The 25,958-nt window shown below is 32.5% G+C and overlaps 2 protein-coding genes and 1 long non-coding RNA gene across 4 annotated transcripts; 2 read left to right on the top strand and 1 right to left on the bottom strand.

Moving 5' to 3' along the window:
* LOC109359307 (probable inactive receptor kinase RLK902) lies at nucleotides 327-3,178 on the top strand. Of its 2 annotated transcripts, XM_019603922.1 has the most exons (3): nucleotides 327-1,745; nucleotides 2,382-2,600; nucleotides 2,826-3,178. In XM_019603922.1, the coding sequence occupies exons 1-3, from the start codon at nucleotides 518-520 to the stop codon at nucleotides 3,005-3,007; spliced, it is 1,629 nt and encodes a 542-aa protein (XP_019459467.1). In that variant the 5' UTR covers nucleotides 327-517; the 3' UTR covers nucleotides 3,008-3,178. The 2 variants fall into 2 exon arrangements, with proteins under 2 accessions (XP_019459467.1, XP_019459466.1); XM_019603921.1 differs by having other exon boundaries at nucleotides 328-1,745; nucleotides 2,382-3,177.
* On the bottom strand, nucleotides 3,535-5,378 carry LOC109359250. Its single transcript, XR_002109053.1, has 3 exons — nucleotides 5,282-5,378; nucleotides 4,038-5,193; nucleotides 3,535-3,915 (listed from the first exon to the last, which is right to left on the bottom strand). It is a non-coding gene; the product is annotated as an uncharacterized LOC109359250 (long non-coding RNA).
* Nucleotides 14,811-16,887, top strand: LOC109359202 (protein ODORANT1-like). Its single transcript, XM_019603774.1, has 3 exons — nucleotides 14,811-15,127; nucleotides 15,436-15,565; nucleotides 16,142-16,887. The coding sequence occupies exons 1-3, from the start codon at nucleotides 14,995-14,997 to the stop codon at nucleotides 16,827-16,829; spliced, it is 951 nt and encodes a 316-aa protein (XP_019459319.1). The 5' UTR covers nucleotides 14,811-14,994; the 3' UTR covers nucleotides 16,830-16,887.

Raw genomic sequence — 25,958 nt, 5'->3', positions numbered from 1 at the left:
CAATGCAACTATATTTAATTAATTTTTTTATTAAAACTAACTAAATTAAAGCATTTGAATTTATTTGAGAGTTTTGTGATAAACTATTAATTTAATATAACAATAATTAATGATAAAAGACTTTAAAAAATATATCTTCATTTAAAATTCTAATATTTATAATTTAAAAAAACTTAAACTCAATTGAATTGGGTAAGAATTTTTTATTTATTTTTAAAGGTAAAAAATGAATGTTATTATATTCCCCCCTCATATATCAATGTTGATCTCTCTCGAAGATTTAAAAAAAATTGAACTCTATAAAGTTATTAGTTGTGTCGGTTTGTTCAGTTTTATGTCAAGCTAACTAAATTACGTGACAACCACCACCTTCTCTTATTTTTCTGAGCGATCAAACAAACAGCACAAGATATAGCATTCCACTTCTTCCCTTCAAATCACTCACCCTTTCTTCCTTAACGTTAACTCTTCTCTCTCTCTATCTCTCTCTCTTTTCTCTCTCATTGTCTTCCTTAACATGAACTCTTTTCTCTCTCTCCTTTTCTTCCTATTCGCCATTGCCGCCGGCGAAGATATAGCTTCCGACAGAGTCGCTCTATTAGCCCTACGCTCCGCCGTAGGTGGTCGTTCACTCCTCTGGAACCTCACCCACACAACACCTTGTTCATGGAGCGGTGTCTTCTGTAAGGGAAACCGGGTCACAATGTTGCGGTTTCCAGGTGTGGGTTTCTCTGGGACCCTTCCTTTGGGTTTAGGGAACCTTACTCAGTTGAAAACCCTCTCTCTCCGGTTCAACGCACTAAATGGGACAATCCCCTCGGATTTCGCCAACCTTGTTAACTTGAGGAACCTTTATCTTCATGATAACTTCTTCTCCGGTGAAATTCCTGATTTTGTGTTCAATTTGAAGAATTTGATGACGTTGAATTTGGGCAGTAACAATTTCAGTGGTGAGATATCACCAAAGTTCAATAACCTCACTCGTTTGAGTATGCTCTTTTTGGAGAATAATCATTTCATTGGGTCAATTCCTGACATTAATGTTCCACCTCTTCAGCACTTCAATGTTTCAAATAATCTCTTAAATGGGTCTATTCCTGAGAGGTTTTCACGTTTGGATAAAAGTGCTTTTTCTAGGAATTCACTTTGTGGAAAGCCCTTGCAACCTTGCCCTGGAACTGAGGGTGGAAAAAAGAAATTATCTGGTGGCGCAATTGCGGGAATTGTGATTGGTTCTTTGTTTGGTGTGTTGTTGGTTCTGCTGATTTTGTTGTTATTATGTAGAAAAAAGAGAGGTATAAGTGATTCCAATGATGTTGCGCCTACCAAGCCGGTTGAAGTTGTGGCGCCGCTAGAGAAGAGTGGTAATGATAGTGAGAATGATGCTAGTGATAGTAACTTAGCTGTTGCAGCAACAAAAGTTGATGGTAAGAGTTTGGTGTTTTATGGGAACATGAGTAAACCCTTTGATCTAGAAGAATTGCTGAGGGCTTCAGCTGAAATGTTAGGGAAGGGGACTTTTGGAACCACTTATAAGGCTACTGTAGATACAGGGATGAATGTGGTGGTGAAGAGGTTGAGAGATGTTACTGCACCAGAAAATGAATTCAAAGAGAAAATTGAGCAAGTGGGTAAGATGGCTCATGAGAACTTGGTCCCACTCAAGGGTTATTATTTTAGCTGGGATGAAAAGCTTTTTGTGTATGATTACATGCCAATGGGAAGCTTATTTACCCTCTTACATGGTATGCATTTTTTTAATACTTTTTGTTTGGTTGTCATTTTTGGACTGATGTATTCCTCTCTTTTAGAGGATCAGCCTTGAGACAATAATAAAGTTGTTTGTCTTTGACATGGAGATCATGAGTTCAAATATAGAAATAACCATTTTATGTATAAGGATAAGAATGCATATATTTACCCTTTTTATTCTCCACTAGGTCATAGCCTCACCCTAGTTTCCTCTTTTTTTCTAGGTATCATGAGTGACACTAGTTTTGTTTATAACTCAAATTAATGGTTGTGGCTGTTCTTGTGTCAACTATGGCTAACAACCTGTTACCTTTATGTCTCTGAATCAAAGGCTTGTATTTAGTGACAAAATTGACATTATATTTTTGTTTGGAGGCAATTGCATATGTGCAGAATTACATCATGATTATCTGCCTTGTATTTGTTGAAATTCTTGCTTAGGTGAATGAACATGCAATTGATTTGAATATTATTTTTTTGGTACTAGTAAGGGTATCCCCTAAACTTTTTGGGTAAAAAACTAATCCCTTTCGGGGATGCAAAAAAAAAAGGATTGTAATTTGGATGCTAGACAGTCAAAACCTTATTGGACATGTTTGCTTATACATATTTCAATTGTGGTGTTATAGCAAATAGTGGAGCTGGCAGGATTCCCCTGAATTGGGAAACAAGGTCTGCCATTGCCCTTGGTGCAGCTCGTGGGATTGCATACCTACATTCACATGGCCCGGCATTCGCCCATGGAAATATCAAGTCATCAAATATACTTCTCACCGAATCTTGCGAAGCTCATGTCTCCGACTTCGGCCTTGCTTATCTTGCACTCCCAACCTCTACACCTAACCATGTCTCTGGTTACCATGCCCCTGAGGTCACTGATGCTAACAAAATCTCCCAAAAAGCAGACGTCTATAGCTTTGGAGTAATGCTTTTGGAGATACTTACCAGGAAGGCTCCTAATTATTCTCCACTTAATGAAAAAGAGGTAGACCTCCCAAGATGGATACAATCTGTGGTTGAGGAGGAATGGAAAAATGAAATATTCGACGCGGAGCTTCTTAGATACCAGAATTTTGAGGAGGAAATGCTGAAGGTCTTGCAGCTTGCACTTGAATGTACTGCTCAATATCCTGACAAGAGACCTTCCATGGATGTGGTGGCAAGAAGGATTGAGGAAATTTGTAATTCCAGCATTGAAAAAGAGGGAGTTTCCCAACAGTACTATTCTGTAGACTTGGATGCACTGCAAGCTTGAGTTATTGAATTAAACAGACACCTACATTATTCCATCATTGCCCTGTTTTTGGCATTCATACTATAGTGTTGTTTGTTAATTCATTGAGCCATTATTTAGAGTGACAGTGCATGTTTATGATCCTTTGTCTTCTCATCCCTCCCATCAGTCCTGCTATTCCCTTTGAGTCTTGTTTGGGGGGTTTCTATTCTCGTTTGTGTACTACATTATAATAAAATATAGAATCGTTATTTGAATCATATAATTGATTTCCCTTATTTTGAAAATAGTTTTCTTATTATCGTGACATTAATCTTCCTACTTGATTCTGAGCTTGAATAATGAGAAGCTAATTTAGAAAATAGGTATGTAAACTAGTTAACTGATCTGAGCGCTAGAACAGTGGTCACTCATGGTAGGAAAAGTATTTCAAGCTATGCTAGGTTAAATAATTTGATTGCTATGAATCATTTGAATAATTGAGTTAATAAGTTCAATCCCACATAAAAATCACGGTTGACCTACCCTATAGATTTGCAAACTCCAAGTGTGAAATATTTTTAAACAAATAAAGTTTCTGAAATTGTATCATAATACTACAAATTGAAACAACAAAAGAATTAAGACAGGACCAAGTAACCAATTTACAGAATATGGGAGAACATTCTGTGGATGGCTTAACATAGTTTTATTACTGTATGAACAGACTTACTAACCACTATTAAAATTAAGGGAAATGTATTCCACTGGGGAGGAATTTCCTCAACACCTTGCATTTATGGCCAAAACTAAAATATTGGCCAACCAAGGATCAATTTGATGTTTTTGAGTGTTTGATAAGCCAGTCAATGACCACATTTATGTTTACAGAATCCTTGCATGAAATCATATAGCAGTAGACCTCTCTGTCTTTAATTGACTCAAGTTCTCTGAAATCATCCAAGGTGAAAAATCAAAAGGTTTAATTAGTTAAACAATGCATTGAGACAAATTTCAATAAAAAATGATACTATTGATTTCTGAAACACTGTCTTAAATTCTCTGAACTCACAGCTGATCTACCAATGATTGCTTGGAAAGAGCTTCTGACTTGTCAATTTTGTTTCCCATAACAAGCAAGGGAATTCCATTCAAAGAAGGTTTCGTTAAGAGCTCTTGTAACTCAGTTGGTGATATTGGAACGATGTCTCTATCAGCAGCATCTACAACATAGCTGTGTTTGCATCCATCAATGAACGCAAACAAAACTGTAAAACAATGGAGAAGTGCCCCTCTAAATAATTGGAAAGGCTAATACACACTGCGAGAAGAATGTGCATGACAAACTTTGCTTTTGATAATAAAAAACAGAGATATTTAAAAAAAACAAGCATTTAATTTTTGGTTCTTCATGTCTAAAACATTAATACTTAAATGGGAAAGAAGACAACAATATACAAAATGAAGTATGAGGCCAGTCCTATGTATTGTAGGTTGTTAGAGATCTCATACATGTAATTGAAAACCACTCCTTTGCCTTTCTTAATGGACTACACTTCAAGGATAATTGAAACTTCACATGGTATTATTAGAGCCTCTCCATGAACTGGTCAGGAATTCAGTTCTTACAGCACCCCATTCTCATATCAAATAATTCAAATTATGTTTCAGCACATGCTGTACTGGACATATTTTGTCCGCACTTAAAGTCGGAAGCAGCGAAGCCTATTAGGATGAGGGTGCATATTAGATATGTAACTCAACCATTTCTAGGACTTCTCTTAATAGCTTAAACTCTAAGGGTAGTTGGATCTTATCATAGGTGACCATTATAAATGTAAGCTTCACTTTTACTTTTCTACATAAAATATCTTACTGAAAGCAAGGCATCATTTGCATTGCTGATTCTTTATAGATTTCTCCAAGGAACCAGTAAATAAACAAAAAACACCCTAACAAAGAAAATGGTGAAGTCATTCTATTTAGAAGTCAACAATAACATTGTATAATGCACATGTTTACATTATATATAAGATAAAATAGATAATCTCAATTTTAAGTCAAAATAATTGTAATTGTATAAAAGAGTCGACATGATGAAGTATCTAAAAGCAATAACTTAGTCTAAGTACATGCAACATGTCATCCAAAACAAAAAGGCAATAGAGGTCTTCCCAGCATTCTGAAGACCTACAAGAGAAAGTTCCATCTCCTGTTTAAAAAACAAGCTGGCAGAAAAAACACATAGAAAGAAATCAGAATAATTGAAGGGTCTTATTATTATACTATTGTAGCAGTTATGAAAAGAGGGGTTACCTGCGAAGCCAGTTTAGAAGGGAATCCCAGAGTCCTATATTATGAGAGGAGAAAGAGATAGATAGTAATAATAGAATAGCAGAGAAGAGAGAAAATATGAGATATCGAAAGAGGGAAAGGGAAAATGGAATGTGAAGAAAGGATTGAGAATCTAAAACCTTGATGCCGCCGATACGACATATATACTTGTCCCACCTTCTCTTATAACCGATGTCTCATCGTCGCCACATGTGTTTTTTTTTTATTTTTGGAAATTTAATTTAATTTAATTTGAAGAAAATCTAGGGTTCCCCGATTCGGGGTCAGCTCCTAGAAATTGTTTGGGATAAGTTGGATGGAATTAAACAAAGCAACAAATAGAGAACTTTAGTTTTTTTATTTAATTACTTTGATTCTTTAAAGTTTATTTTGTTCCTAAAAATTTAAAATGTTTAAAATAATTCAAAAAATATCAAATGTGTATTAAATTGGTTACTTTTATCATTCTTTCTGATTTCTGATTCACATTTGTAATTTCTGAATAGTATTTTGGTTTTTTTATTTTTTATCAAATAGTATATAATAAAATTTATAAGGAATAAAGTGGTATTCACTCTTTGATTAATGAGTAAAATCTATTTTTATCTCTAGTTTTTTTGTATGTATCAATTTAATCTAAAAATCCTAAAATATTCCCATAAAATATAAAATCTGAACTATGTTTACATTTTTTATCTATATATGGACTAGTTCGACATATGTGATTCTTTGAATATTGATCTGGATTTTTATCTTTTCAAAAAATAAATTGGTACAAAGTATTTACTCTTAATTGAATCATATAAATTTTTTACAGGTTGGGAGTGTTGTAAGTGAAATGATAGTTAGGTTTAGGCTAGGATATCAATTATGAATGTTTATGTACATTTTCTTTCTTTCTTGTTTTTTCCTATACTCTTTTTATATGGTCTTTAGAGAAAAATTATTTGTAAAAATTGTTTTGGAATGTGATTTTAGTCTTTGATTTTATGAAAATATATATCAATCTCAGATTTTAAATTTTAATAAAATTTGGTCTTATTTTTTATATTGGTAAATACCTATTAACCTAGTGGATAATATATAGTTAGATATATTGAATCCTAACTTGACATATATCTATTCAATCACACTTAAACAAAACCTCCAAAATTAATTTAAACCGTGGTTTGAAACTCAAACTCAATTACATCCTTCAAACTTTTGAGGATGTCTAACATGAAAAAAAAATACAAAAGTACTTTTACAGAGTCTCAACTAGTGTTAGTTTATTTTAATGTGTTCCCAAACACGCACTAAAAAAATTATTTCTAAGCCATAATCTGCTTCTAACTTTTGATTGTTGAGTAATTCGTATAATTAATTAGTTCAGCAAACATGGGACATGGCTAACTACTAATTAACATATGCAGACACATCGAAATCTGAATAAGAAGTTGTCACATTATTTAACGTTGTGATTGAGACATTTTAGAACGTAACTTGAGTCAAAGCGATGCTTCAATCAGCATTCAATGACCTTGCATATATGAGCACACGAGCAAAAATGCATAGACACCTCATAAGATTGTTTCTTGGTATCAAGTGATACCATTGTTTGCAATTGCCAGATTTGGGATTAGAATAAGTAATTGTAATGGATGAATTTTTTAGAATTTAGATTGCTCCAATCTGAGGAAAGAATAGTCTATTGAGATACGTTTTGATTGGCATATTATTCTTTACTTTGTCCTACTCCTTCACATTCTCCTCTATCTGTTTTTTCATCAAATTCAAATTAACCCTAGCAGGTGAAAATTTACATCCTGGTTGTTGCACTTCATATCTAGATTATTCTGCTAATGTTGTATGTACATTATTCGTGATCTTGGCTTCTATCATAATCATATAAATCATCAAGTTTATTTATTTACATATAAATTTAGCTTATCATATGGAGACATGTGGGATTTGGGAAGTTCTAGGACCTTAATGAATATACAGATTTTATACCACACATGCATCCTCTAATAAAGTTACTTCTCCAAGATGCATGGTGTCGCGCCCCGATTTTCGGCTACGCGACCTCTCGAGTCGCCACTACATTTTTTACTGTCAAAAATGTAGAAAAATCTCTTTTAGCCCAATTACCTTGGGCTTTTTGGATTTTTGATATTCAGGTTCGGAAGTCGGTTACAGGGTAGGAAAAGTATTAGCACCCCACCCGCCTGCCTTAAGCGGTACCCTATACTAAACTACATGGATTACTATATTTTTTTTATTTGTTGTTATTATTGTTTTATGCAATTGTGTGGTTAATTAATTAATTTTTATGAAGAAAAAAATTGTTTTTTTTATTGTGCCTGACAAGAATGACCCCGGTCCTACGTATCCCTATTAAGAGAATCAAAGCTTATGTAGTTCTTTAAGTAGAAAAAAGTTTGTTGGTTGGATTGATTTTAGAAAATATAAGTGTTAGATCTCGAGTAACAATCTTACTAATACAAATGAAGTACAGCCCATACGTCCGATACCGCATTTTGTACTAAAGGTTAGTTAAGATCCTAACATGTTTATGGACAAAAGATTTTTTGAGTCGTTGGTGAATTAGTCATGGTGATCATTAAATTGATGAAGTGCAGCCCATACGTCCAACACCGCGTCATATCTTAAAATTAGAGTGATTGTCGTCTTAGAATTAATAATGACGTTATCATAAAAAATGTAGTAATTATTTTAGGGACATTGATAAGCATTCAAAATGGTATAACATGCTAATAGAAATGTGATTTATTCCACAGTTTTTAAAAACTTACACATTATATTTTATCTTTGGCTTCATCCGATATACCATATCTTAAAATTTGGACATTCATTAACATGAATAGAATAAAAAAACAAATGCTAAGTAACATAACATCGAAATAACAGGTTCTATTTTTAATACTTATTTTATTAGCATCATAATGGAATTAATTAAGTGGTACACCAAGAAATACATTTTTTCATATAATAGAATTGGATTATTTTATTTATCATTCATACTCCTTTGAATATCAAAATTAAAGTTCAGGTGTAAAAATAGCGAAATAAAACAGCAATGGAATCTCATCCCACTGACAAGTCCGGTTAATTTTTATAATCACAGATCATATTCATGAAGTTCTAATTGTATACACATAATTAAATTATTTATGATAATTATAATTTCCAATTTCTATGATATAGTTATTTATCGTATGTAATATGATGATATCAGTGCAAATAAGGGACAAGAAAATGCAAACTTGATATGCAAAGGAATAAAATCCAGCAAAAACAAAGAAATCCACGTGGCAGGAAGAGATTGGGGGGAATTCTTTTACTTCCCAGCGCTTGGACACGTGTCAGGGCCTAGTTGGGGGAGAGAGAGGGTGCACCGGTTGCACCGTGCACACACCCGTGCTGGATCTAGACGCCTGGATACGTCCAGCCACGTGGCGTGATAAGATTGGATGGGAGGGTGAGCTCACGGCTTGAACAATGAACACGCGTGCATGGACTCCGTGTTCTTCTAGGGTGGGATCTGGTGTGGCGAGGTATAGTGAGTCCGGGACGCGTTTCGTCCCGTGATTGATGGATCTGGACGTGAAGGGGACCAGTCCACGTGGCGCACTATGAAGCGTTGGATGAGCGAAGGTGTAGGGTGCGTGATGCGCGTGCCTACACTAGATCCTGTCTTCTTCTGGGGCAGTGATTCGGTGCGGTGAGGTGCACCAGGGGCGTGCCACGTTTTGTGCACGGATTGGTTGGCTTCCCCGGTCAACCCAGATGCAAAAAAGGTATGCAGATCCGACGGCTGTGGATCAAGGACGCAAGGATGTACAATGAATCCACCCACACAAGATTGGTTCTCGCAGAAATTATTTTTTCTCTCACAGAACACGTTGGGCAGTATTTTGGGGTTGTTTTGGCAATGTTTCAGTGTCCCCTCTTGTTCTCCCTAAACCTTTATTTATAGGAAAAAAAATTCCACACTAAAAATGTCACGAATCTGCCTAATTAAATTTTTTACAAATCAAATATTACAATTAATAATTTCAATCAGCCTGATCTGATTCCTTATTAAAAATTGATTTGAAATTTGAATTTCAAATCTGAAATTTGAATTTCAAATCTGAATTTTGAATTTCGAATTTAATTTTTTTTAAAAAAATTGAAAAATTATTCTTTATTATTTCGAAGTTAAATTTTTTTTTTTTGAGAAAATCTTTTATTTATTTTTTTATTATTTTTTTGTTTTATCCGAAAATAAATATTTAGGAGAAAGATAATTATTTTTTTATTTTTTTGAAATTCAAAAAATAATAATAATAATTTTTTTTATCCCATTATGATTTTAAGTATGATATTTTATTTAATTGCTAAAAATTCTGAAAAATATTTTTAAAATATCTTTCACCATCTTCTATTTTTGGAAAGCCATTTTGAAATAAAAGAACAAAAAAACATTTTTTTATTATTTTTTATCCTTTTTGTTTTGGAAGATGACATGCTTCGATGGCCCAAACAACATTTTTTGAAAAATTATTTTTTTAAGGCTTAGACTTTATTTGGATTTTCTTGAAATGGAACACTTATACTTTTTTTAAATGACTTGGGTTTTTTCTTGGGCCAGACAAAAATGGGTGTTCACACATGGAAATTGTAACTACTTTAAGATTTTCCATTCTAATGTCAAGTCAAGTCAACTATTGGCTATGCTTTTATAAAACCCAATGTGTTCCGTCCTTCCCATGAACGAGGATCCTCTGTCCCAAAAATTTTTCGTCCCCATGTCTCAAGCGAATGATGTCCCACCAAATCACATAAAAATGTTATTTTATATTTTTCTTAATTATTTTTTCAAGTATGTGTCAAATTTTCATTAGATTGGGATACAATGAGACAAAAAAGTGGGACAGCTGATTCTCGTTCCTTTCCCATGAGTTGGTGGTCTTAAGATATCTCTGTGTTTTAGTATTGGAGAACAAAGCTACCACATTTTACTTATTTTACACATTCAATACATGTTGAATTGTTTAGAACATGTGTTTATTAGCTTGTTAGAGAGTTAGTTAGGTTAGTTACATTGCTTGCTTTACAAGACATTGTATATAAATAACACTCTTATATTATTCAAATTCAATGAGAATTTATCATAATATTCATTTTACGATTTTGCAATATTTTCGCAATATTTAGACGAATAAAGATGTGTCATTAAATTAAATAAAAAAATCATAAAAGTAGAAATATATTATCATGTTTATGTCCCAAAAGGAGAAAAGAGTGATAAAGGCAAAGAAAGTGAGAGGTACATCTTAGTGAGTGTTTATATAGGGGCAGACCCTTGGGGACTGGGGTCTTAGGTGGTGGACCATGTATAAGATGTTGGGCTAGGACCTAATAAGACACACCAGTCCAACATGAAAACTGAAGTGTGAAAGGATGAAATATGAAAACAGATGTTGATGTGGGAAGGTAGGAGGAGGAAGGAAAAAATCCCTTCCTTTGTGAAAACTTTTTGACTATTAGGCCACATTTTAATTTCACATCTCAGACACTTTCTCAATGTTGAAAGCACGAATAGTCGTGTAGAGAGCAATTAAATTGTATAAATGAAGGATAATATGCATATTATATATATGTTAATCGACCTAATAATTGTGCGGATCATGATCCAGATTTTTCATTTGTTTGGAGCCCTATATATGCACTTGTTTTTTTTGGGGTCTAAAGGTGTTAACTGATTGAGAGGAATAACTAAGGAAATTTTATCATGTTCTTTAATTTTCGTGCATGATTCTTTAATTTTAATATTCCATCCCATTACACATAATAAAATCCAAGTATAACATATATAGAAACCTAACTCGTTTCACGATTCCTCAAAATTCTTGCTTTAGTCATAAGTTTATTATTTACTTTGTTGGATCATGGATGATTTTGAAAATCAATATACCTAAAGACCTTGCACCTAATTGAAATAAGATTTTAATACTTTTAACGTACTAACACAGACATCATTACCCTCTCATCAACTGTATCCGACTATTATTTTTCATCACATGACAAATGAAATGGAAAAAAAGAAAGAAAATACATCTCAGTGCTTGCATACACCAGCCATACGTTAGAATGACATCAAATGTAAGAATATAAAAATGGCCTTCAAATTCCAAAGTTAGTACTATATATGACTTATAAGTTGCACTTTTGCTTGGTTAAATTTCTTTGGAAGTATAGCTACTACGCAAGCAAGTCAATTGTTGGTAGTTATAAGTCAAAGATTATTGATTGTTTTACTATGGTACATTAGTTATTTTCGCGAGTGAAAACAACACAGCTGAGTCCACTGATCACCATCACTATATATTATAACGGTTTTTGTCATGATTCATGATCGTGACACACCAATCAAAATAAAAAATGGGATATACATATGTGTTTTTGTCATCATTTAGGTTACGAACTAATATTAATTTAAGTGGTACATGTTTGATTCTCCTTAAGCAAAGTCTCAGGTTTGAGTCTTGTGGATGAAAAAATATTCGCTGGGAGAGTTAGCCCCACATGTTTGTGAATGTTCCTGACTTGGATAAGATTATCTCTAGTGCGAGAATACATGTAAGAAACAAAAAAAACATTGTTGCCGGGTGTTGCTCTTTCGTTTTCTCACCTCATAATCGGGCTTGAGTAGTTCATGCCTTCATAGCATGACCTCACATCCATTATGATGTGTATTTATTGCTTACCCTTTTTTTTTACAGGATCTAAGGCATATATGCAGCTCCTTTTTGTTCACCCTAGCAACACTCCTTTTTGTTAGATATATGACTTTGATAATGTTATAATTTTATGAGATTGATTTCTATGTCTATTGAATCAAAACAAAGGATTAGCTTTAGATTCGCATTAGAATTAGTATTCGTAGCTTTTTAAATAGTTTGTTATTTTTGCCTTATACAATATGTTATTAGAGTTGTTGCGTGAATAAAAATTGAAGGGAATTTGTATTATCTTACAGCTAGCTTTAAGAATCTTTTCAAAAAATCTTAAGTGATTTTAATAATTTATTAGTCATTTTTTTAATAATCTTTCAATTTCTCTCCGATTGAAATTAAGCTTACATTAATCCTTCACAGTCAGAAAAAGTCCTTGTTGTTGCTTAGTTATAAATGTGGTTCTACTTAAAGTGTTTTTTGTATTACTAATTTTAATTTAATTAGATACAACTACGGATGCAATTGTACATTATACATAATTATCCACAAACATAATTTTATACACACAATTGCATCTGGAATTGAATTTATTTTCTCTACCTTAAACATCATGATACTTATTAACATTCCCTTCTTATGATAATTGCCTTATGCACCAAAATTTCCCTTCTTTTCATTAATGCCTTAGGCTCTAAAATCTATCTATTTTATACCTTTACTGCCTCAACTTTAGATTTTAGTATGATTGTCCACAAAATAAAGCAACATCTACAAGTTGAGAAGAAAAGATGCATAAGTTCTAGTATCACAGAAAAGGTGTTGTTATAATCATTTCATACACCTCTTTCAGTTATTTCATCTTGAGAATAATATATATGATGACAGTGGCGGGGCTAGCCATGTAAACTTTCATTTTATAAGGGAAACATGTTTAAGAAATAACAAATGTGTTTGAAAATAAATAAATAAATGGAGCAGGCCAAAACCCGCTAAAAACAAATTTGGATCCTCTTCATTATCATGTTTGAGATTATGACACGTGACAAAAATAAAAATCCAACAATCCCAATTTTAACTCATTTTTTAATAAGATAAATTATAATTTTTGTTTCCCTTTAAAATTCAGTACTAGACTGTCCGGTACTGGAAAGGAGTTGGGCTCGCTAAAAGCAAGAGGTGCTGCCCCTTAGATTTAAGTTGAAGTAATAAGTAAAGAAGCATTAAACACAGTTTAAACGTGATTACAGAAAAAGAAAATAATGTATGAGTTTTTTATGAGAATAATTAGTTGCATAATTAGATTTAAGTCCTCTTAATATGTTGCTGCTCAAATAATGAGCTTTTGGAAATACTTATTTGACTATATATAGCTGGGCATAGGCTTATGTTTTTTTAATAATTTTTCCAATTAATTTGCATACTTGATTATCCTATTTACTCAACATTTGTATGTGATTTAAAGTTTAGATAAATTACATAAAAAAATTATCATATGTTAGTATAAAATATTTTTTATTTTATAGAATATAATAATTTCATTAAAAAGTATACCTACTTACAATCTAGTCCTACCAATTACATGTTCACACTAATAACATGATTGCTGCTGACATACTTTTTATAGAATATATGGAGAATTAGAAGAAACACTAACATCATGTCAGTATTAATATAGTAAATTTCAGAACATCAACACTTGAATCTCACATTTTTGTAATTCAAGAAACTCAATATATACTTAAAGTCATTCATTTCTGCCTAATAAATTCTCTTGAATTAAATTTTCTTCATATACATAAATCCTAATACTACTGCATCGACTTTATTAGGCCAACTATTTTATTTTACATTTAATTGTATTATTTCAATTTTACATCCTCATAGGTTTTGAGTGAGAGAGTGGAATATCTCACTTCAAACTCAAGCAAGCCTAGTGGATGAGGTGGCACTTTCTGACGAAGATATGTCACGTGTGCAACTTTGACATAAAGTGCATTGTTTTTTTTCCTAAACTAAACCACGAGTCATACTTCTCTGAAGATGATAGTTAGATTTTTCAGTGTATTTTTAAAGATAAAAATATAATAACAATTAAATTAAGAAAATAAAAGTGTTATTATCTTTTAAGTTTTTCATGTATTTTTCACTAACTTGCCTCTGTAGTAATGGAGAGGACTCCTGACTCCTAAACCATAACCTCCTGTAATCCAATAGAATTTTAATCATATAACTTCATTAGTTTGAGAATGCAAATTTACTCTGAACGACTTCTTTAAAGAGGTAAAAAAACTATTGAGCCCGATTTTTATTATTAGCCGGATTCAAATTAAGATATTGCTTAAAGAATATCGAACTCATCACTGGAAGTTTGGATCAACGGAAAATAATAAATATTATGTTTAATGAAATTAAGATACATTTTATTGGGCACTTTTAACCCTTTTACTCTTTGCATAACATTGTGTAATGTTATCTTAAATGACTTGTATATGAATTGCATGGGTAATCCAGTAAAATGAGAATATATCTCATAAATGAATAAGTGAATTGGGTTTTAGAGGAGAAAAATAAAAAATTCAAATGAAATAACTATGAAAACTTTTTATTTCTCTTCATTCTCCTTCAAAAGTCAACTAGTAAATTAGATGTTATGCTTACAATAAGAGATTTGCAAAACAAATAATGTGATGAATAAAACAAAGACAAAAAAGGTGATAAATTGAGGTGGTGGGGTTTTTGGCAACTTTGGAGTTTAGAGGGCTTATCTGGTTGATTTATATAATGTGTATAAATAAGTAGGTGGTAGTGTTCTATCTATCCTACCTTGTTATGAACATATTCTCAAAGGAAATACTCTTAACACCCTTAAACTCTATCCCCCTTTCTCTCTCTTAATATCAATTTGAACCCTCTAGTGTTGAGGATCACATCTAACTAACCTTTGTGACATTTATGTTTTGATCCAAAAAAATGGGAAGGCAACCTTGTTGTGACAAAGTTGGGTTGAAGAAGGGTCCATGGACTGCAGATGAGGACAAGAAGCTCATCAACTTCATTCTTACCAATGGCCAATGTTGCTGGAGAGCTGTTCCTAAGCTAGCAGGTTTTGCTTTCATTGATCCTATTGTTATAACATTTCTTAAACATTGGAAGGGACATAGTTTATAGTTTATGTTTCTTTTGCAATTTGGCTATCAAAATGTTTTAATGGTTTTATAAAAAATTTGCATAATGGTCAATGAGTTTTGGTCTTTTTTCCTAATGTTTGGTTTTCTGTCCTAGTAATTTGTTTTACATTATATTCCCACTGAGTAGATCTCATGTTCATTGGAATTTTTGAATTGAAATGCTCTGAAGAAATTATCACCTCAGTGAATTTGAGTTTAACAATTTGGGTGTGAACCCGTGCAGGTTTGTTAAGGTGTGGGAAGAGTTGCAGACTCAGGTGGATAAATTATCTGAGGCCAGACTTAAAGAGAGGGCTACTATCAGAATATGAAGAGAAAATGGTCATTGATCTCCATGCTAAACTTGGAAACAGGTTCTTTCTCAACCAACTATTTCCCCTGTTTCCCCTGTTCTGCATGTTTAATTTCTTGTTCTCTTTCTTGAATTTTTATAATGGTTAAATTATGTCATTGGTCTAAGTTCACTTTTGGCATATTAAATTATGTTTATCTCAGTAAATGATTTAAACCAAAGTAAAAGATACTTTAATTTAGGTTGGACCACTAAATTGATTGCTATTTCTAAAATGACCCTCATGGTTCACCTGCTAAGAGAAGGAGACGTATGTAAATTGAAAACCTAGTCTTGTCTCTATTATTACTTTCTGTTTGCTTCACTTTTTTCAGGAAAAAAAATGAAAAGGAACTTCTTTGCAGTTATAGTTGACTCCAATACAGACATTTCTTAAATATGGAGAAGTAAAAGTAACTAGAGGCAATATTTGTCTTGTTGCATTTTTCCCATTTCATAACTTGCATGACATTATAGGATGGAGTAATGGACCTTTGTTATGATGGAATCTTCTTCTTATTTTCTCATTTTTTTTATTACTATCATAAAGTGATTAGTTAATGCTATTTTTGTCCTCTTCCTTTTCTTTCTTATCCAGATGGTCTAAGATTGCTTCTCATCTACCTGGAAGAACTGATAATGAGATCAAAAACCATTGGAATACACATATAAAGAAAAAGCTCAAGAAAATTGGCATTGATCCTGTCACTCACAAACCACTCTCTAATAGTGCAACTGATCAAACTAAACAACAACTAAACCAGCCACTAGAAGAACCATTCCAAGTTGACTTTGACCCCATATTTGAACCTGAAATTGAACAAAATAAGGAGCCAGAGATACAAGAGACTTCAATTGATTCATCAACCATCACTAAAGCTAAAGAAGAAGACAACATTATAACACCACTATTTGACACAATGGATGATGTAATGAATGGGTTTTGCACTGATGAAGTTCCAATAATTGAACCTCATGAGATTCTAGTTCCATGTATTCCTTCCTCTTCATCAAACTCCATATCATCTTCTTCAAATTCAACCAATTTCCTTGAAGACCTTCAGCTTCCAGATTTTGAGTGGTCTTGTAATTACAATAATAGTGATGCCAATGATAACAAAAATATGGATTTATGGGATGATGATGATTTTATTAGCAGTTTGAATATGCTGATTAATGATGTTGGTGATGATGAAAAACAAGTGTTCGATGCAACCGATGGTTCTCATTGTCAGTACCAGAAAACGGTCATGGAATCAGAATCTTGGGCATTTGGGTTGTTTTGATTTTAAGTTTCTTACCTCTCCTTCTTGCTTACTTGTAATTTGCTTGTTAGTTTTTACAACAAGAAAAAGCAAAAGCACTAAATCGTTAATTAGGAAGAAAAATCATATTTATGTCAATGGAAATATGTTGTATTTTATTTTGTTGAAGTCATTTATGGACAAAATTATTAAGGTCATATTTATTCCCTTTATAATCAACAAATGTGTGAATTAAGTAGTGGATAGAGTTATTTTAACTTCAACTTGATGTCTGCAATTTGAGTTTTTAAAAATACTATTCATTAAATAAATTTTGAAGAAGAAATATTGGTGCAAAGTTATTGTCATTTATTTTTTTATTTCTTGATTGCATGGAAGAAATATTGAATGTTGTAGATGCTTAACTCATAAATTTGTGTGCAGCTATATTTTAATTTTTTTCCACATTTAAATTCCTATTTTATTCTTATTCGCAAAAAAATATACATTCATCTAATCTCAGCTGTTTAGCTATTTGCTAGTTCTAAATTCAGTGTCAACTTCTCAGTTCGTTTATCAAATTAGAGCCCCACCAACTATAAAAAGTAATAAATATTTTGTTCCTTTCTATTTGTTTTAGAATTTTTGCATCTTTATTATTTTGGTTGTTTCAAGTTCTTTTTAATAAAATTGTACTTCATGCGGTTGATGTTAATCTATTTCTAAAATATTGCTTCACTCACTTCAGCAAAACTTATATATAGGTGGGTTTATTGCAATTGATATGTAATTCCAAATGGAAGGGATGTTTCCTGTTTAATTCTTAATTAAATAAACTTATTCTACTTTTTGCCTTATTGAATAATAATACGTTAAGTCTTGAATAATAGTACCATCATGCACATTTTCTAGGATTCATTTCACATCCAAACAATCAACTAAAAACTTTCATTCCTAAAAGTCATAAAATAGTTAGTCATTGGTGTCTTTTCATATAATTGGCACTCGAAATAAAAATCATTGGTTCGGTAACAATTGATATGATCATACTCCATATGCTATCATTTTTAGTTAGTGAAAATAACATTGGGTATTTCAAGTGTAAATCAAAAAGTTTCATATTGTATAAAAAATAGATGACTTAAAAAGTATATAAGTGAATGAACATATAAACTTATGTTTTAAGGTTTCTAAATCAAGATGCGGTGTCAAATTCACACTTCTTTTACATAGCCCACAAAAGAATGTTAGAGTCAATGGATGAAAATCTCCCAACAAATAAGTTGTTCACTCAATTGTTGACCATTCTTAAAAAATAAGTTTAACAAGTTCAACGACTTAGATTTTAAAATTACTTTTTTTATCCTAAATTTTAAATAATACAATGTTGAACTAATTGAAGTTATTAATGAAAAATTATTGACTCTTGCTGAACGTCTTCTTTTCGAAGAGAATTTTGATGAAGCATAAGACTTGGTGAATTGGGTTTTTTTAAAAGAAAGTGGATTAGAATTTGCCTTTCCTCAGCCATGGTGTCTATTCTTATTTGTATAGAGGAATATTTGCGACCCATGTGTATATAACTATATATGGACCACACCCAAAATCATGTGTATATATATATACCGGTCGAGAAAAGAGAGAGAACTGACTCATACATTTAAGTAAATGCCAACATTACAACTTCTCCACAATGTGTCTAACCTTGAGTCAACGCAATTGTTATGTCATACATGAGGTCACGCAAAACAAATATATAAAGAGGCGTGAGAAAGTGATGGACCATGGTTTTCATGTAATCCTGTTTATACAAACAGTTTTGAACAAATAGAAAGATAAAGAGGCGTGGGACTTAAAAACAATGATGTGTTGGGGAAACAAGGGAAGTAGATATGTTTTATTAAGAAGAAAAAGGTGCACTCAAGAAATGAAGTTGGTAGTGAATATGTTTGTTTAATCCTCCGATAAGGAGATCAGGGGATAAAGATGATTGGTAATTGCCAATTTAGTGGGTCACTTTTTCTTGAGCTTGTTTTTTAGTGAGGGAATGTAAATATAAACATTTCTATAAAAAAATAATTGCTAGGAAATAAATTTCATATCATCTACTTCATTGTTTTTGTAGAAAATCACTTAAATAGCTAATTATCTCATTTTTAATTAATTTTGAGATAAAACCTTAAAAGTTATTATTCATAAAGTGTAGTGCATTCCCTAAATGAGGCTTATTGGTAAATTGTTAAAAATGTACAAACATAAAATAAATTATACATAAATGCTTGAGTAACTTAAATATTTTACCAACAAGAGTTGTTCCAGTGGTATAAAATCCTACCGAGATTCTAAGGTCGAATGTTCGATTCCTGAGAGTAATACTTATTGAGAAAGTAATCACGAACCTCAAAAGAGATTAATTCATTATTCAAAAAGTTAAGAGATACATTGGTAGAACAAAAAAAACACATATATTTTAATCATCCTATATTAGTAAGTACTTTAAGAACATGAAAATATTATAACCCGTAGCTTTACACCTTTTAGGATAATGGGTTGTGAGATGGGGGCACTGTGGCACAAAAAGTGCACAAACAGATGGGGCGGTGAGGTATGGTCTCCCAAAATGAATAGGACGGTCGACCCAAACGCGCATGAATTCCATTGGTGGATATTGGGGCCCATATATACCTCTCCAAAGTCTTTGTTTCAGCCTCCTAACTTCTAAGGTATTATAACATTGTTCTCTCTACCTGCATGCTTTTCATAATGATTCAAATGAATCCATGTTCTAATGAGTGCATCTTCACATGTCAGATTTTATGCTTTAAGACTTCTGAGAAGATTTGTATTCTTTAATTATATATACAGTAATGTTTTTACTATAGTAAAGATGAAAGAAGATAAAAATTCACTGAAATATACTAGTATGGTATGTTCCTTTTATGATTACCCTTTATGCTTTTATTTTAGCTTAAAATTGATTTATGTTAGTTTGACACGTAGCATGGGAATTCCTAATGCTTTTGCCATTCACCCATGGCACTAGCATGGCTAACCATATTAACTAGATTATTTACTTCTGCAAGTGCAACATATACTAGAATGACTTCAGCAATACACTACCTTGACGCAACAAATAAACAATGTGTTTGCCTTATAATTTCGAATGGAAAAATGTTTTAGTACCTTTCTTTTTCAATCTAATGAATCTTAGAAGAAACTTTAGAATTTTATTTTGTTAAATGACTTATAAACAAATGGAGTTCCATGTTCTTAATGAGGAGGTAGGAAAATTTATGAATAATGGAATATATCATACTTTACAAGCTAGACGATGTTGAGTTGCTTAATTAGTATTTGCATAAAAGTATCATTTTTTCATTTTAGGTCACTTAAATATGAGATTTAGGGTTCAATATCTAAGTTCATGATTACTGTTTCAATTTTCTGGCTGAGAAGGCTGCTTTCCAACACAACAAAAACTAAAGCAAAAGGTAAGAATTGTTTAGAGGGCAATATTCTATTAAACCCACAATGGGGAATAAAAATAAACTTAGAGTCGCATTATTTTTGGGAGGAGCTTTCTCAAAATTTATTTATATCTAATAATATTCCATTTATTTTTATGACATCATCTAATGATCATGATAGTGATTATAATGATGAGCATTATTCTAAGCTTTTATGCGGATTCGGTTCTTTCATGGAAGTGGCATAATGATCCATTCATTTCCAAATTTCAGAAAACCTTATCTTCTGTAGCCACCTATGGCTTCTACATTGTTCTAAGACGTGCCAATGTGTGCCATTTTGAGTCATAGAATATGAGAGCCAGACATTATGTTTTGGTCTGTAACCATCTATTCATCATTTTCATAAAATAAAATAAAAACATGTGCTGTAGCGTCAAGAAACTTAATCTATTTGGCAATCAATTATACGTGCAATTTAAGCTTGCCTTCAATAAAATTTCAAACATTTTGAATGACTTTGCATAAGGCCAAAGCTTTTTTTTCCAGAAAGAGTATTTTGGCGCTGTCAAAAGAATGGCTAAAGATTTGTTAAATTAAAGTAATGTAACTCTTTGTAGTTGTATTTCACTTTATATATAGTATGTTCCATTTCAATGTAATTAAGTTTCATTATCAAGTAATGGTATTTTTGTATAAAAGTTAAAAGCTACTAGAATTAACAAATCTTAACAGTCTTGTTAATAGGATGTGAAAACTTGGTTGAAAATTACATTAGATAATGTCACCCATAACGTCATCTAACTAGGTCCCTCCCCTTTTTTCCATGACTAATGTAGAGTTGCAAATGTATGGAACACTGGAACGTATTATTGATGAGAAAGGGCAAATGAGATAATCTTCACTCAACTATAGATTAGTAAAAAATGTCAATATAAAAAGATTGCTTCGCTTTTATCGTTAATATTTTCTCTGCTCCTAACAAGGCAAAAGGACAATCAGTAGTGTCAAATGTAACACTTCAAGTCTTCAACCTCTTTGATCACCTTAATTTTAAGGGATTGGGTAAATGGGCCATTTAGAAATCACAAGCTTGTGAAAATGTTTGGATGACTATTCCACATTGAATGTCACATAGTAGGAACTCTCAATTTTGTTTAGGGTGAGTTGAAAAACCAATTTTGGACCCCAAAAAATGAACTTTGGTTAGCAAAAGATAATTGCACTTTTATCTGTGCTGGGCTATTCTCCCAAAGCTATAGTTCCCAAGCTCATATATTTGCAGCTAAGAATCTGGGATACTGGTGTTAAAAGTCAATGACTCCAAGCCCATATATTACAATTACAAATAAGCCTAGTGCTTCAATCCTCCCTGCATGCGATGCACCAACAGTTATATCACTTTTCATTATAAAGTGATGAAGCAAAGAAAATTTTATCTTCCATAAATAAAAAGAACAAAATTACTAGAATATCCTCCGGAAAATTTACGTGGATAGTATAGTTTGACTACACTATCTCACATTTGGTGTAGATTTTGAATTAGTTATAAAAATATTATAGTTTTTATAGATCTCGTGGATAGGGTCCACGATTTCACCAAAGTCGTAGATGGAAAATGCGATTTCACCAAAGTCGTGGATGAGAAATGCGATTTCTTACCAATCTCGTGGACCTGAGCCACGACTTTCTTACACCGTATCAGCCTTCATATAAGTCGTGCACATGGGACACGACTTTCATGGCAATGTCCTCCTCGTCACTAAAATCATTAACAATATCTCTAATAATTGTCATATATATACATATAAACATACAGTATTTACATATAAACATACAATAACATTAAATAAAATTAATACAAGTAAATGAACTGAAAAATATAAAGTAGTTTTAGTTACCTTTAATAATCACACTTCTTCAATTATGAATTGCCCTAAATATTTCTCATACGTTTTCTTCCTTCAGTGTGGTTTGAGTCAGAGCGTGGGATGTATATATGTTGTTTGGATATCATGGATCCAAGATACAACTTGGATCTCGTATCCTAGGTCCAAGAGAATTGCATGAAACTCGTGTACCTGGTCCACGACATTGCCATGAAAGTCGTGTCCCAGGTGCACGACTTATATGAAGGCTGATACGGTGTAAGAAAGTCGTGGCTCAGGTCCACGAGATTGATGGGAAATTGCATTTCACATCTACGACTTTGATGAAATTGTGGACGCCATACACGAGATCCATAAAAACTATATCATTCCCATAATTAATTCAAAACCTACACCAAAGATGGGATAATGTAGTCAAACTACACTACCCACTTAAATTTTCCAATATCCTCCCACTTATATGCATATATGTAAATTATATTCATCAAATCTAATTAATAACCTGAATTGTTTAGCTTCAACTAAAATCTAGTATAAAAAATAAAGATACATTACTGACTTAGAAACAAACTCTATACAGAGATGATACCTTAATCATTGATTTTTCTGACAACCTTTCCACGTATATTTACTATCTTGATCAGGAAAATTTACTTTGTTGGTGCACCTTGACCGAAAAATTACGGTCTTGGTGCACCTTTTGAAAAAATTACCAAAGTAGTGTAGTTTTAGGGTAAATCGGCAACCCCATTGCCGATTTACAGAAAATAAATATTTTTTTAATGTACTCCCCCCTAACGAATGACTTTGCATAAGGCCAAAGCTTTTTTTTCCAGAAAGAGTATTTTGGCGCTGTCAAAAGAATGGCTAAAGATTTGTTAAATTAAAGTAATGTAACTCTTTGTAGTTGTATTTCACTTTATATATAGTATGTTCCATTTCAATGTAATTAAGTTTCATTATCAAGTAATGGTATTTTTGTATAAAAGTTAAAAGCTACTAGAATTAACAAATCTTAACAGTCTTGTTAATAGGATGTGAAAACTTGGTTGAAAATTACATTAGATAATGTCACCCATAACGTCATCTAACTAGGTCCCTCCCCTTTTTTCCATGACTAATGTAGAGTTGCAAATGTATGGAACACTGGAACGTATTATTGATGAGAAAGGGCAAATGAGATAATCTTCACTCAACTATAGATTAGTAAAAAATGTCAATATAAAAAGATTGCTTCGCTTTTATCGTTAATATTTTCTCTGCTCCTAACAAGGCAAAAGGACAATCAGTAGTGTCAAATGTAACACTTCAAGTCTTCAACCTCTTTGATCACCTTAATTTTAAGGGATTGGGTAAATGGGCCATTTAGAAATCACAAGCTTGTGAAAATGTTTGGATGACTATTCCACATTGAATGTCACATAGTAGGAACTCTCAATTTTGTTTAGGGTGAGTTGAAAAACCAATTTTGGACCCCAAAAAATGAACTTTGGTTAGCAAAAGATAATTGCACTTTTATCTGTGCTGGGCTATTCTCCCAAAGCTATAGTTCCCAAGCTCATATATTTGCAGCTAAGAATCTGGGATACTGGTGTTAAAAGTCAATGACTCCAAGCCCATATATTACAATTACAAATAAGCCTAGTGCTTCAATCCTCCCTGCATGCGATGCACCAACAGTTATATCACTTTTCATTATAAAGTGATGAAGCAAAGAAAATTTTATCTTCCATAAATAAAAAGAACAAAATTACTAGAATATCCTCCGGAAAATTTACGTGGATAGTATAGTTTGACTACACTATCTCACATTTGGTGTAGATTTTGAATTAGTTATAAAAATATTATAGTTTTTATAGATCTCGTGGATAGGGTCCACGATTTCACCAAAGTCGTAGATGGAAAATGCGATTTCACCAAAGTCGTGGATGAGAAATGCGATTTCTTACCAATCTCGTGGACCTGAGCCACGACTTTCTTACACCGTATCAGCCTTCATATAAGTCGTGCACATGGGACACGACTTTCATGGCAATGTCCTCCTCGTCACTAAAATCATTAACAATATCTCTAATAATTGTCATATATATACATATAAACATACAGTATTTACATATAAACATACAATAACATTAAATAAAATTAATACAAGTAAATGAACTGAAAAATATAAAGTAGTTTTAGTTACCTTTAATAATCACACTTCTTCAATTATGAATTGCCCTAAATATTTCTCATACGTTTTCTTCCTTCAGTGTGGTTTGAGTCAGAGCGTGGGATGTATATATGTTGTTTGGATATCATGGATCCAAGATACAACTTGGATCTCGTATCCTAGGTCCAAGAGAATTGCATGAAACTCGTGTACCTGGTCCACGACATTGCCATGAAAGTCGTGTCCCAGGTGCACGACTTATATGAAGGCTGATACGGTGTAAGAAAGTCGTGGCTCAGGTCCACGAGATTGATGGGAAATTGCATTTCACATCTACGACTTTGATGAAATTGTGGACGCCATACACGAGATCCATAAAAACTATATCATTCCCATAATTAATTCAAAACCTACACCAAAGATGGGATAATGTAGTCAAACTACACTACCCACTTAAATTTTCCAATATCCTCCCACTTATATGCATATATGTAAATTATATTCATCAAATCTAATTAATAACCTGAATTGTTTAGCTTCAACTAAAATCTAGTATAAAAAATAAAGATACATTACTGACTTAGAAACAAACTCTATACAGAGATGATACCTTAATCATTGATTTTTCTGACAACCTTTCCACGTATATTTACTATCTTGATCAGGAAAATTTACTTTGTTGGTGCACCTTGACCGAAAAATTACGGTCTTGGTGCACCTTTTGAAAAAATTACCAAAGTAGTGTAGTTTTAGGGTAAATCGGCAACCCCATTGCCGATTTACAGAAAATAAATATTTTTTTAATGTACTCCCCCCTAACCCCTAACTCGGCAATGGGGGGAGTTTTTAGCAAATTTATTATTTTTTTATTCTCCTCCCCCTAAATCGGCAATGGGGGAGGAGTTTTTGTCAAATAATTTGTTTTTTAACCTCCTCCCCTAACTCGACAATGGGGGAGGAGTTTTTCAATAATTTTTTTTTAAATCTCCCCCCTAAATCGCCAATGGGGGGAGTTTTGTAATAATTTTTTTTTAATTTTTCTCTCCTAACTCGGCAATGGGGGAGGAGTTTTTCAAAAGGATTAAATTTTTAATTATCCTCCCCCTAACTCGGCAATGGGGGAGGAGTTTTCCAAACTCTATTTTTTTATAATATTTATTTGTTTAAAATATTTTAAAATTATAACTAACACAAACCATCAAAATTAATAACGTAGAAATTTAATTTACTAAGACAAAAATGTATTACACTTGAATTTATTAATCCCATAAAAATTTAAAAATTTAATGACGTCTGTGTGATGAAGTGCCACATGGAGGTGGTTTTCTCCTTCTTGGTGGTTGAACTCTTAATTGTTGTTCATTCCGCTGTGAGATTCTTGCTCTTCCACGTGTCACCAATTGTGGCTCCTCCTCGTTTGAATCATCTTCATCAACATCTTCAACGACAACCTCATCATCAGTATGTTGTATACCAAAAATATTTGTAGACGGCATAGTAGGACGATAATATTGTTGAGGATCATATGCCGAGAATGGTGTAGTTGAACTAGTAGCAAACATTGTTGGTATTGGGTTTTGAGAACTTGATGAGAAATAATTGTATGGGGAATCATAATTTGAAAACCCATATTGTTGTTGTTGTAAACCGATGAAGTATG

Source organism: Lupinus angustifolius, chromosome LG11 (genome assembly GCF_001865875.1).
Source record: "Lupinus angustifolius cultivar Tanjil chromosome LG11, LupAngTanjil_v1.0, whole genome shotgun sequence".
In the NCBI taxonomy this organism is placed as follows: domain Eukaryota; kingdom Viridiplantae; phylum Streptophyta; class Magnoliopsida; order Fabales; family Fabaceae; genus Lupinus; species Lupinus angustifolius.
The sequence above is the reverse complement of the archived record's forward strand: the minus strand, read 5'-3'. Positions and strand labels throughout refer to the sequence as shown.

Bases quoted from the DNA above. Each gene is read 5' to 3' on its own strand.
- LOC109359307 (XM_019603921.1), top strand. From the start codon at position 518: ATGAACTCTTTTCTCTCTCTCCTTTTCTTCCTATTCGCCATTGCCGCC. The intron at 1,746-2,381 runs GTATGCATTTTT...GTGGTGTTATAG, and splicing joins CTTATTTACCCTCTTACATG to CAAATAGTGGAGCTGGCAGG.
- LOC109359202 (XM_019603774.1), top strand. From the start codon at position 14,995: ATGGGAAGGCAACCTTGTTGTGACAAAGTTGGGTTGAAGAAGGGTCCA. The intron at 15,128-15,435 runs GTTTTGCTTTCA...GAACCCGTGCAG, and splicing joins AGCTGTTCCTAAGCTAGCAG to GTTTGTTAAGGTGTGGGAAG. The intron at 15,566-16,141 runs GTTCTTTCTCAA...TTTCTTATCCAG, and splicing joins CATGCTAAACTTGGAAACAG to ATGGTCTAAGATTGCTTCTC.